Genomic DNA, 12,651 nt, shown 5'->3' on the forward strand with positions numbered 1-12,651 from the left:
ATATAAAAAATATTTTTGCTAGAAATCGCAAAAAATATTTTTTGATGTATACACACACACACACACACACACAGAGAGAGAGAGAGAGAGAGAGAGAGAGAGTGGTTGTTTTATTTTAATCCAATTTCCAATTAATCTTAATAACTGGTATGTATTCGCTATATGCGTTGCATTAATCTTATTTTGAAAACCGGACATAGTCACTTGTCTATCCTTACGCTAACTTCACCAAGTCCGATGCAATTGTTAAATTGTGACGCATGCGTGATGCCCCAGTACGGTTACGTAGTGGCATTTTTTTTTTTTCGATAAGATTTTCACACTGCAACGTTCTCGTTTTTGGAAAGTGAGAAATCTAGCAAAGGTCGTTAGCTCTCCCTGACAGATCGCTCTGGACCGTTTCAATGCATTTGCCATAAAAGTGACAATACGCGTCCACTCCAAACTTAGGGCCGGCTGGTGTGATCACGGATCTGCGAATGACGACTGGTTTGAACGCAGTACAAAACTGTAGGAGCCTCCTTACGGGTGCCATTGTGTGCGACTCAATTTTGTTAACGCTTTTAGCCACAGCTTCAAGTCAGCTGCCTCAGCTGCCCCGCAAGCGAGCACAACAAACAAACAAACAAACAAACAAACAAACAAACAAACAAACAAACAAACCTTAACATATAACACTGGCCATCGTACCCTTTCAGCCGGAAGTAGGAAAACCAACGTGGTTGCGTCATCCTTGTCGTGGAAAATAAGGTGATTTGTGGGTGAGGCTGGACTTTTGGACCTTCTGGCTGCAGCCAGCGCCTCACTTCAGTGGTGTTTGACTAGCAAGAAGAAGCATGATGATCCGTGCAGTGTGTTTTCGGGCCCTTCACAAATTGAACCGACCATCGGTGTGTCATTACTCGGCTGCCACCATCCCAGTACCCACCACCAAACCCGAGGTTCACTACAACAAGGTATAGTCAGCGACAGAGACCATGTGTGTTGGGCAGTGGCCAACTGCGCAATCAACAAGTGGGTGTTGTGCAGCGAGTAATCAATCTGTTTATTTAGCGTAAACTCATCAGTGAGGAGTTGAATGTTACTGCTGTTAACATGAATTGTATTGATTTGTTCTTGTGACGTGCCATGGCCTGCTTTGGCATGGGACACGTGCGAAGTGAAGTAATAGAAAGAGGTCTCTTTATAGGAGCAAGGAATCCGATTTGGAAGTTTCACACAGTGAGGCGATGTTATACAACGTTAATTATTAACAGAGCGTCCATGTCGTGTTGTGGTTTAAACCATATATGACTTTAAATGACTTCTCTTTTTACTGCAATTTTTCTCTTCGTTATTGTACTCTTTATTCCAGTATTAAAACTAATCAATGGAAGAATAATGATATAATAAGTTTTGCTTGTTTTTCATCTTAAGGAAATTTACTGTGATAGATTGTAGGCTGCATGCACGTTTAAGGAATCAGTTCAACCGAATTACAAAAAAATATTAGGCTACATCTAGTGGTCGTCAATATCCCTGTTGCTGAGGACAATTTAGGAAGTCACACTGGTGTCTCTATCTTCAGTAATTGTGCTGCAACCATTATTATTATGCTCAGAAAATTATTTATCCCTTCAATTTTATATTTTGTCAGATTTATAAGTCAGGTTTTGTCAGATTTATAAGTCAGTTTACTCACAGTGTTACACATACAGTTATCATTTTGTTCAACCCACATTAGAAACTCTGACCCAGTCTAAGCATCTGTAAGAACACTTAAGAAAAAACTCAACTTCCAAGACAGACCCGTGCCCATATATAGCAAGAGGTCAGACTTTTAGTTTGAAGAAGATACGACTTTTATTTATCTGCAGGGGGGATTTACATGTTATAGTAGCACATGAAATGGACTGAAGAGGTAAAAAAAAAAAAAGATAGAATTATGTGATATGTTGTTTTATTTGTCCACTTACAACCTATTGCACATGTCACCTGTTTACATACCGTGTTGCACATGTTTTTATGGTTTAATAGAAATCACTTGCACTACCTGCACTTACCTGATACTGTTTATACTTCACACCACTTGCACTGCTTACATGTATATTTCTTGGGGGGATATAATGACTATTTGCACTTCTGGTTAGATGCTAAACTGCATTTCGTTGTCTCTGTGTTGCACTCTGACAATGACAATAAAGTTGAATCTAACCTAATCTATTTAATTTAACAAAATCAGATTCAAATGTTTTAAATGCAGCTCTTGTAATGAGATGTTTCAATGTTTCAGCTGTTTATCAACAACCAGTGGCAAGAAGCAGCAAGTGGGAAAACTTTCCCTACCATTAACCCAGCAACTGGAGAAATCATCTGTCAAGTTGCTGAGGCAAATGAGGTAAAGATTCTTTTGTGGGCAACATTGACTGGACCCGGAAAGTAGCATTAATGTGAAATTCAACTGAGTCGGTCTAGTGACATCTGAACAAAATTAAATTGCATGTTTTCTACTACAGTATACAGATCTGGTCTGTGAACCATGTGTCCTGTTCTCTCTCAGTATATTATATGTTTTTATCATTTCATGACGGCTCCCTCTGTCAATGATCAGAGTATCAGTCAGGGTATTGTCTTTGTGTATGTAGATGGAGAACTTCTTCTCACAAAGCCAGTCAAATCATATTGTTTAGATTGGCTACACTGCCAGAATTGTGAGTGCAAGTATAATTGCGAAAAATATTAATGTAACTCCATATCATCAACATAGCAATGGAAGGGAAATGAAGGGTTTGGGTCACCTGACAGAGGGGAAGCATCTAAATTGAAAACAACTGACAAAAAACAGACCCTTGGAGAACACCACATGTAAACAAGCATACATATGAAAATAAGTTTGCTACAGAGATGGTTCTGTTTTAGAGATAAGAACATAACAGATTTAAGCAGTCATAAATCTTAAGACATACCCAAGTTCATTTGAGTTGTTGTGTCTCAAAGTAAAGTGTGTTAGACATAAATATCCACTGGAGGAAATTGATCTGCTAAGCCATTTATCTGTATTTAATGATTCGACTCTTGGTCACTGTTGAAATCCATGCCAAATTTAACTTCACTTTTCTTTAATCTATACATTTTTGTCATTTGGTACTCCAAAAACATTTTTCAAACTCACCAAATGAATCATGTTGTTGTGTCATATTTGCAGGCAGATGTAGACAAGGCGGTGAAATCAGCACGTAATGCCTTTAGGTTGGGGTCACCATGGCGACGGATGGACGCCTCTCATCGTGGCCTTCTTCTAAACCGATTGGCTGATGCCATTGAGAGGGATGCTGCCTACCTTGCAGTGAGTCATTATTAAATGCCAGAACAGTACTGAACAGGATTTGAGGAAAAAACAGGACAGGTTTTATCTTCGTCATGCTGTTGCCCCACCAGGTATATTCACATGAGCACACACATATTTATTACTTACATCAGTGTTCACACAAGACTTATCTTGCAAAACAAAAAATAACCTGTTTCTTCATAAATTCTAGGATAGGCCTGTAAAGAATTTCCATTACTGACTAACTAGTATTTAAATTGACTTTTGCTTCCTTTTTGCACATTATTTAGAGAATTTAACAAAGAATCAAGACAGTTTTGTGAATGAAACGATATTTACTCTTGTGCTTTAATTGAGTAAGAATGGTTAAGTCAGTAGAGATGTTTAGAATAGTTTAACACACTTCTTGAAAAATGGAATGACCTTTAACAAAATACTGTATTGCACACTGAGGTGGCCTTGCTGAAACATTTGTGCATTTCATCAGAATCAGAATTAGAATCTGGTTTATTGCCAAGTAAGTTATCACATACAACATATTCCAGATTGTCAAAAATGCACATCACTTTCTCAACTTTTTTGAACATCGTACAACAAACATACACCAATAACTTGCCACAATCATCATATTTTTCATTTCTTCAGTCCTTTCATTTGAAATGTGCTTTATTTTTTGTTTTTTTTTTTACCTTTTTCCCTTGTTTTTCTTAAGTCCAGTCTTAGTAGTAATTGTTTAAAGTACAGAAATATGCGTCACTTCACAAAAATAATCAATGCCAACTCATAGAAAAACCCCCACATTCAGTGCTAATAACAATAACAGTAATGATCAAAAATAAAAAAGGGGGGGAGAAAAAAAAGAAGGAAAAAAAAAAAAAACGAGGAGGAAACCTAACCTTAACTGAGAACTTAAATTAGAACAACAAATACAGAATGGGTGAATCATGAATCAGGAAATCTGAAATCAGGAATACACATCATATATCACTGCTGTATCAGAGGCATCACAGGCTTCCATCTCTTTGAATTTTTTTCTTTTTGAGGTCTAACAGCATATGGGATTTTTTCCATTTCATGTCTGCCATACCTTCAGAATCCAGTCATTATATGAAGGGGGTTTAGGTTTCAGCCATCTAAATGTAATACACTTAATGGCTGCAGCTAGTAGGATTTGTAGCAAATATGCATTATATTGGCCAGTGAACCCTTCTGGTGTTATACCAAGGAGAACCACTATGGGTTCCTTGGGTATGTCATGATGAAAAATTTCTTTAAAAGCATCAAAGACCTCCTTCCAATAATCCTCTAATTTTGAGCATGACCACATTATATGGGTATGATTGCCTATATGTTGTCCACAATTCCTCAAGCATTTGTCTGAGCATGTTTGGTTCCATTTAGCTGTTATCTGTGGGGTTTTGGAAATACCTTGTTACAATTTTCCACCTAAACTCTCTCCAAATATTAGAACTGGTCACTAAATGTGCTTCCCCACAACCCCGTATCAAAGTTTCAGTAGAAATAGTTGTACCAAATTCAGTCTCCCATTTGTCTTTTATATGCAAAGTGTTATTTGGGTCCATGGATGAAAATATGGTATACACTTTGGAGATAACTCTTTTAGTATTGTGACTGGATTGTATTTCCTGGAGAAACAGCTCAATATGACAGGGGTTTCTAACTTTTTCATACTCTTGATGTGCTGTTAGAAAGTGTCTCAGTAGCAGGTATCTATAAAAATTAGTTTGTGGCAGTATAAAATCATGTCTCAATTGTTCAAAGAATTTAAGATCACCTTTGGAGAACATATGGTGTAAATATCTAAGACCATATCGAGACCAGTTTTTGAAACCCCTATCCATTTTTTGTCTTTGTCTTTTTTTTGTTTTTGTCCATACACCCATGCAGATATTCTTCAAGGGTAAATCCGAAAAAAGAGCCATCTTTATTGGTACTGAGCATAAGCTCTTTTCAATATTAATCCACAGAGTATACACCGGATCCTCCATCCACGAGATCAACGGCCTAAATTGAGCAACCTAGTAATAATACTGTAAATTTGGGAGTCCTAATCCCCTCAAGGATTTAGATAATTGTATAATTTTAAATCAGACTCTAGGGTGTTTCCCCTGCCATATGAATTTCGATATTAATTCAATTCAATTCAATTCAATTCAATTCAATTCAATTCAATTCAATTCAATTCAATTCAATTCAATTTTATTTGTATAGCACCAAATCACAACAGAAGTTGTCTCAGGACACTTTCCATATAGAGCTGGTACAGACCAAGCTCTTTTATCTACAAAGAAACCAACAATTCCCCCATGAGCAAGCACTTGGCAACAGTGGCGAGGAAAAACTTCCTTTTAACAGGCAGAAACCTCGGGTGGGCGGCCATCTGCCTCGACCAGTTGGGTGAGAGAGGAAGAGCAAGAGAGGGAGAGTGAGACAGACAGACAGACAGACAGACAGACAGACAGACAGACAGACAGACAGAAATGCAGTCAAAGAGAGAGAGACAGAGAGACAGACATGCAATCACAGTAACAATGACAGTGGATGTAATCATAGCAGTAGCAGTTGCAGTGGATGTCAGGCAGGGCCAAGGCAGGAGACGCAGCTGAAATCCACAATCCAGATTCAGCCACTGTCCATGGGAACCGGCAAGACGACAAAGCACAGAGACTCCGGGGAAGGAGCTAAGTTAGTAACACGCCGTGGTAGGACATGAGAGCGTGCGGATGGAGAGGGACAGAAGGACAGAGGAGCTCGGTGTATCTTTGGATGTCCCCCGACAGTCTAATCCTACAGCAGCATAATTAGGGGCTGGTCCAGGACAAGCCTGAGCCAGCCCTAACTATAAGCTTTATCAAAAAGGAAAGTTTTAAGCCTACTCTTAAATGTAGAGACAGTGTCTGCCTCCTGGACAAAGACTGGAAGATGGTTCCACAGGAGAGGAGCTTGATAGCTAAATGCTCTGACTCCTGTTCTGCTTTTTGAGACTTTAGGAACCATAAGTAGACCTGCATTCTGGGAACGCAGTGTTCGAGTAGGGCAATAAGGTACTATGAGCTCTTTAAGATAAGAAGGTGCCTGGCCATTTATGGCTTTGTAAGTAAGGAGGAGAATTTTAAACTCTATTCTAAACTTTACAGGGAGCCAGTGCAAAGTGGCGAGTATTGGAGAAATATGATCTCGCTTCCTGGTTTTTGTCAGAACACGTGCTGCAGCGTTCTGGAGCAACTGGAGAATATTCAGCAACGAATTTGGGCAGCCTGATAGTAAGGAATTGCAATAATCCAGCCTGGAAGTTACGAATGCATGGACTAGTTTTTCTGCATCATTTTGAGACAAAATATGCCTGATTTTTGCGATATTACGTAGGTGAAAAAAGGCAGTCCTTGAAATTTGTTTTACATGGGAGTGAAAGGACATGTCTTGGTCAAAGATGACTCCCAGATTCTTTACAGTGGTGCTGGAGGCCAGCGCAATGCCATCCATAGCTGCTATGTCATCAGAAAGTGACTTTCTAAGATGTTTAGGGCCTACTACTATACTTCAGTTTTGTCCGAGTTTAGCATCAGAAAATTGCAGGTCATCCAGGTCTTTATGTCATGAAGACATGCTTGTAGTCTAGTTAACTGACTGGTTTCTTCCGGCTTCATTGATAAATATAGCTGGGTATCATCTGCATAGCAATGAAAATTTATTGAGTGCTTCCTGATAATCTTACCTAAAGGAAGCATATATAAGGTGAATAGAATTGGTCCAAGCACAGAACCCTGTGGAACTCCATAGCTGACTTTAGTGAGCACAGAGGAGTCATCATTAACGCGTACAAACTGAGAGCGATCTGACAAGTAGGATTTAAACCAGCTTAGCGCAGTTCCCTTAATGCCAATGAAATGTTCCAGTGTCTGCAATAGGATACCATGGTCAATGGTGTCAAATGCAGCACTAAGATCCAATAAGACTAGTACAGAGACAAATCCTTTATCAGATGCAATTAGAAGGTCATTTGTAACTTTAACCAGTGCTGTCTCTGTGCTATGATGCACTCTAAATCCTGACTGGAAATCCTCGAATAAACTATTATTGTTTAGAAAGTCGCACAGCTGATTGGCAACTGCTTTCTCAAGAGTTTTTGAGAGAAAGGGAAGGTTGGATATCGGCCTATAGTTGGCTAAAACCCCTGGATCAAGAGTAGGCTTTTTCAGTAGCGGTTTTATCACAGCTACTTTAAAGGACTGTGGTACGTAGCCTGTTGATAAAGACAGATTGATCATGTCTAATACTGAAGAGTCAATTAGAGGTAATACTTCTTTAAACAGCTTAGTCGGGATAGGATCTAAAATACAGGTAGATGATTTTGATGATGAAATTATTGAAATTAGTTGGTGAAGGTCAACAGGAGTAAAACAGTCTAAAACTGCGACAGACTAACAGTTTCTACGGTTTCTGTGTTTGAAGACAAAACAGTACCTGTTCATGGAGTCGATGAATTCTGTCTCTAATAGTTAGAATTTTATCATTAAAGAAGCTCATGAAGTCATCACTGTTCAGAGCTAAAGGAATACATGGTTCAATAGAATTATGGCTCTCTGTCAGCCTGGCTACAGTGCTGAAGAGAAACCTGGGATTTTTCTTATTTTCCTCTATTAGTGCAGAGTAATAGGCTGCCCTGGCACTGCGGAGGGCTTTCCTGTATATTTTAAGACTGTCTTGCCAGGCGGACCGAAATTCTTCCAAATTGGTAGAACGCCATTCCCTTTCTATTTTCCGTGAAGTTTGCTTTAATTTGTGGGTTTGAGGAGTATACCATGGAGCTAACCTCCTCTGTTTAATTTTCTTCTTTTTTAGGGGAGCAACAGAGTCAAGTGTCATATGCAATGAACCTGTAGCACGATCAACCAGGTGGTCAATCTGGGAGGGACTAAGGTTAGCATAAGATTCCTCTGTTGTATTGAGACATGGCATTGAATTAAATGCTGATGGGATCATGTCCTTAAATTTAGCTACAGCACTATCAGACAGGAGTCTGGTATAAGAATTTTTGCCTACTGGCTGGTAGTCTGGTAATATGAATTCGAAAGTTATTAAATGATGGTCTGATAAAAGAGGATTCTGTGAGGAGACTATTAAGTCTTCGATTTCAATGCCATATGTCAGAACAAGGTCGAGGGTGTGGTTAAAACAGTGAGTTGGTTCATGTACATTCTGGTGGAAGCCAACTGAGTCTAATACTGAGATAAACGCAGTGCTAAGGCTGTCATTATCAACGTCGACATGTACATTAAAGTCACCTACAATAATTACTTTATCTGCTTCAAGGACTAAACTTGATAGAAACTCCGAGAACTCAGCTATAAATTCGGAGTAAGGACCAGGAGAGCGGTATACTACTATTCAATCTATCAATTGTTAATTTTGGGACCTCTACAGGCAGCATTTGGAACAAGTTAAATAGTCTTGGTAGGACGTTCATACGTACTGATTCAATGCAATCAAGCATGGTCAGTGGTAGTGTTGTCCAGCAGGTCCTTGCTTATACTTTTGATAATTTGGGGGTAATTTAAATCATACAATTGTTCTAGGGAATGTGGAAGAGTGATGCCTAAATACACCTTACTTTTATTCCATTTAAACCCGCTTTTATTTTTAATATGTTCTGGTATTTGACCACTAAGGTCGATAGCTTTGGTTTTTTCAATGTTAACTTTATATCCTGAGATGAAGCCATAATGTGAGATCAGTTTTTTAAAATGTGGGATCGTTATTTCTGGTTCTGCTAAAAAGAGCAGCACATCATCTGCATATAGCGACAATTTATGTTTTTCTTTATCGATTTTAATTCCTTTAACCGATAAGTTGTCCATGAGTTGAGCCAGTTGTTCAATACTTAACGCGAACAATAATGGCGATAATGAGCATCCTTGTCAACACCCCCGTTCCAGTGTGAAGTTTTGAGATCTAAATCCATTGACTTTAATGGAAGCAAGTGGATTTGAATATAGTGTTCGAACCCACTTTATAAAACCAGGACCAAATTTAAACCGTTCCAATGTCTGAAATTAATATTGCCAAGAGACACGGTCAAATGCTTTATATGCATCCAGTGATAGTAACATAGCTTTCTCTCTACTAAGTTTTACATGACTCATAATATTAAGTGCCCTTCGGAGGTTGTCCCCATAAAACCTCCCGGCTATGAAACCAGTTTGATCTGGGTGTATTATATGGTTAATAATTTTATTTACTCTTTAAGGAAGTATGGTGGTAAGTATACGGATGTCACTGTTCATCAGGGATATTGGTCGATATGACTGACATTTTACTGGATCTTAACCTTCCTTACACAGTACCACTATGGTCGCTTCTCTCCAAGATGGGGCCATGTCACCAGATTCCAATGAGTGGTGGTATGCTCTTTAAAGGAGTGGAGACATGATTTCTTTCAGGGTTTTTTGGGGGGGGATAAAATTCATTGATGTACCCATCGGGGCCAGGACTTTTATTATTCTTCAACATTTCAGCTGCTTCAATTATCTCATGCTGCCTAATTGGTTCATCCAGCTCCTTTCTCATTGAATCTGTTAATTCAGTCAGTTTTATCAACTGGTATCTTTTATAAGATAAGATGAAACTTTTTTGATCCCACACTGGGGAAATTAAGTCATTACAGTCAGCAGGTATTCAAAAGCAAAACCGCAAAAACCGTGGCACACAAGAGTCCGGATAAGGATTTGTTGTGCCAAAATAGATAAATAAATAAATAAATCAACAACTTAAAAAAAGATGTAATGAACAATGTGAGTGTATATCAGCATAGATAATAGCAGTGCAAAAAACAAACAAAAAACCCCAGTAGGTTTATGAGAAATGAGAAAGACAGCATTAACACAGTGCTACTTTACATGATGCTGGAGTTAAACAGACAGCTGCTGCAATAAAGGACATGCAGTAGATTTCCTTCTTACACACTAGATGCAGCAGTCTGTCATTGAAGGAGCTGCTGCAGCCCCCCACTGTCTCATACAGGGGGTGGGATGGGTTGTCTGTGATCGATGTCAGCTTGGCTAACGTCCCCCTCTCACCCACCTCCTCGATGGTATCCAGAGGGCAGTGAGGGCAGGTGAGAGGAGGATATTATGGCTTCTCAGCACTTACAGAATTTTATATTTTGTATGATATTTGGAAACACATCATATCACATTATATTTCACAACTTGGTTCAGTTGCGATTGGTTCAGTGTTGCACATAGCATGTAGAATAGCTATGCATGTAAAATTGATTTTGTGTTATTGTCACAGGAACTGGAGACCCTTGACAATGGAAAGCCATATGCTGTTTCCTACACTGTGGATCTGCCCAATGTGGTGAAATGTCTCAGGTAACAAATACACAACATGGGGTTTTATGGCATTTTAAAGCTCTATTGTGTGCCTCTCATGGCTACAGAGAAGCAGAGTTTTTAAACAGTAAAAAGTAACAAAACGCAACCCTGATGTTACATTGCCTTGTTACTTTTTTACCGATAGCTTCGGCTGCCTTAGTCTAGGTGGAAGATACTGTTGCATCTAGGTCTTAAAACAATCTCATAGGTAAGACATAAGTAAGATAAAGTAAGTCAGCTTTGAAATTAAAAAATCAAAAATTGGTGTAAGCACAGATATTATATGAACACATGTCTAAACCAGTTTTGTTGTGTTTAGATACTATGCAGGCTGGGCTGACAAATGGGAGGGAAAGACTATTCCCATTGATGGAGACTATTTCTGCTACACCAGGCATGAACCCATCGGAGTCTGTGGACAGATCATACCGGTGAGGGAGGTTTGGGGTAGAGGTATGCAGGGAACGATTTAAAGATTGTTATGTTATACACCCTGTAAAATAAAAATAGATAAGTAAAATGTAAATGGAGGGAATGGAAATACATACAAATAGCCATTGCACCTTATTTTTGACTGACCACTCTTCAAGAGGAAATTGCATCTACACTTTAAAATCCCAGATATGTGGATGTAAAACCTGCAGCACAGTTTTCTCACATAGTATGGAGGGTGGGGGGACTGGGTCCATTAATTAAACCAATAAAAGGATCTTAAAATCAACTCTGAAGCTGACCGGTAGCCAGTGCAGAGACTTTAAAATTGGTGTCATGTGTGCTCTCTTTGTGGTCTTCATCAGCACACATGCAACTGAGTTCTGAATTAATTGTAAGTGAGCTCTGTTGTTTTTAGGTAGACCAGAAAGCAGGGCTTTACAGTAGTCAGTTATGTAGGTAATAAAAGAGTGCATGAGTGTCTCTGTGTTGGCTTGAGAGAATCAAATTTTTGTAATGCAAGGTTCAAAACTGAATCTGAATCAAATTTCGATGCATGTCAGATCTCTGTACAAGATGAACGCTATTGTCAACCTCACTGACCCATCCCACCAACCATTTAGTTCATAGGCAAAACTAGACACATGTCCAATGGTGTTTTTTTTCTTTTTTTTTAAAAAAAGGTTTTACACTTAATGACTGAACTGTTGTCTGTCTGCATATTGTCACTTCTGTTCTACATGAGGATCAGTTCTGTAAAGTCATACTTTGTCACAAGATTCAGAATGAGAATAATCACAGAAAACCTTAACTATTTTGGTCTCGTTTTAGTCAATGAAAAATGTTGACATTTGAGTCCTTTCAAACATCAGCTTTGTATTAAACATTTCAGTCAATCTAGTCTCGCCAAAAACATTACTTTTTGTTGATTTACTTATTTCAGGTAAGATTTTATCTTATAATCATCAGATGAATAAAACAGTTAAAGAATTATGGCAGTAGCTGCGTGATTAAGAGCTTTGCAGAAATAGTCTGGTATGGATTTCTGTTGGTAGCAGTTTAAGGAATACATCCAGATTCATTTTGATGCAAAATAAGATCAAATAAATTGTGATGGTAATATTAGTGACAAATAATCACAGCATTTTTATGTCAGCATATACATGCCAAAATACATCAGTTAGTAAATTAGCTGCTTGGATGTTAGTAGGGTTGCCAGTTGTCCCACATTAGCCGGGACATCCTGTATATAGGGCTAAATTGGTTTGTCCATTACATGACCTCCCTTGTCCTGTATAGTGATTGCCTGTACTGACCAGAACTTACAGATCCTAGATCTGACAGCAGTAGCAATGGAATAAAGAAAAAATAGGTGGGAGCTCATCACGCCGGGGAGCACCTGTCATCCAATCACAGGGCCTCACATGTGCTGTGCATCAGTTGTACATGTGTCAACTGGCACAAAAAATAGTTTTTGTAATGTCTGGTATTTCGTGGGTTTGACATGTGCCATTA

At 38.7% G+C, this 12,651-nt stretch overlaps 1 protein-coding gene across 1 annotated transcript in view; it reads left to right on the forward strand.

Moving 5' to 3' along the window:
• The first annotated feature begins 239 nt into the window (after positions 1-239).
• Positions 240-12,651, forward strand: part of LOC139333608 (aldehyde dehydrogenase, mitochondrial-like) — a 50,988-nt gene continuing 38,576 nt past the window's right edge. Inside the window, exons 1-5 of the mRNA XM_070966146.1 lie at positions 240-956; positions 2,273-2,377; positions 3,185-3,325; positions 10,622-10,701; positions 11,024-11,135. Of these exons, the coding sequence (XP_070822247.1) occupies positions 837-956; positions 2,273-2,377; positions 3,185-3,325; positions 10,622-10,701; positions 11,024-11,135 (558 nt within the window). The 5' untranslated portion in view covers positions 240-836. The remainder of the gene's footprint in view (positions 957-2,272; positions 2,378-3,184; positions 3,326-10,621; positions 10,702-11,023; positions 11,136-12,651) is intronic.

The sequence above is a fragment of the Chaetodon trifascialis genome, chromosome 7 (assembly GCF_039877785.1).
Source record: "Chaetodon trifascialis isolate fChaTrf1 chromosome 7, fChaTrf1.hap1, whole genome shotgun sequence".
In the NCBI taxonomy this organism is placed as follows: domain Eukaryota; kingdom Metazoa; phylum Chordata; class Actinopteri; order Chaetodontiformes; family Chaetodontidae; genus Chaetodon; species Chaetodon trifascialis.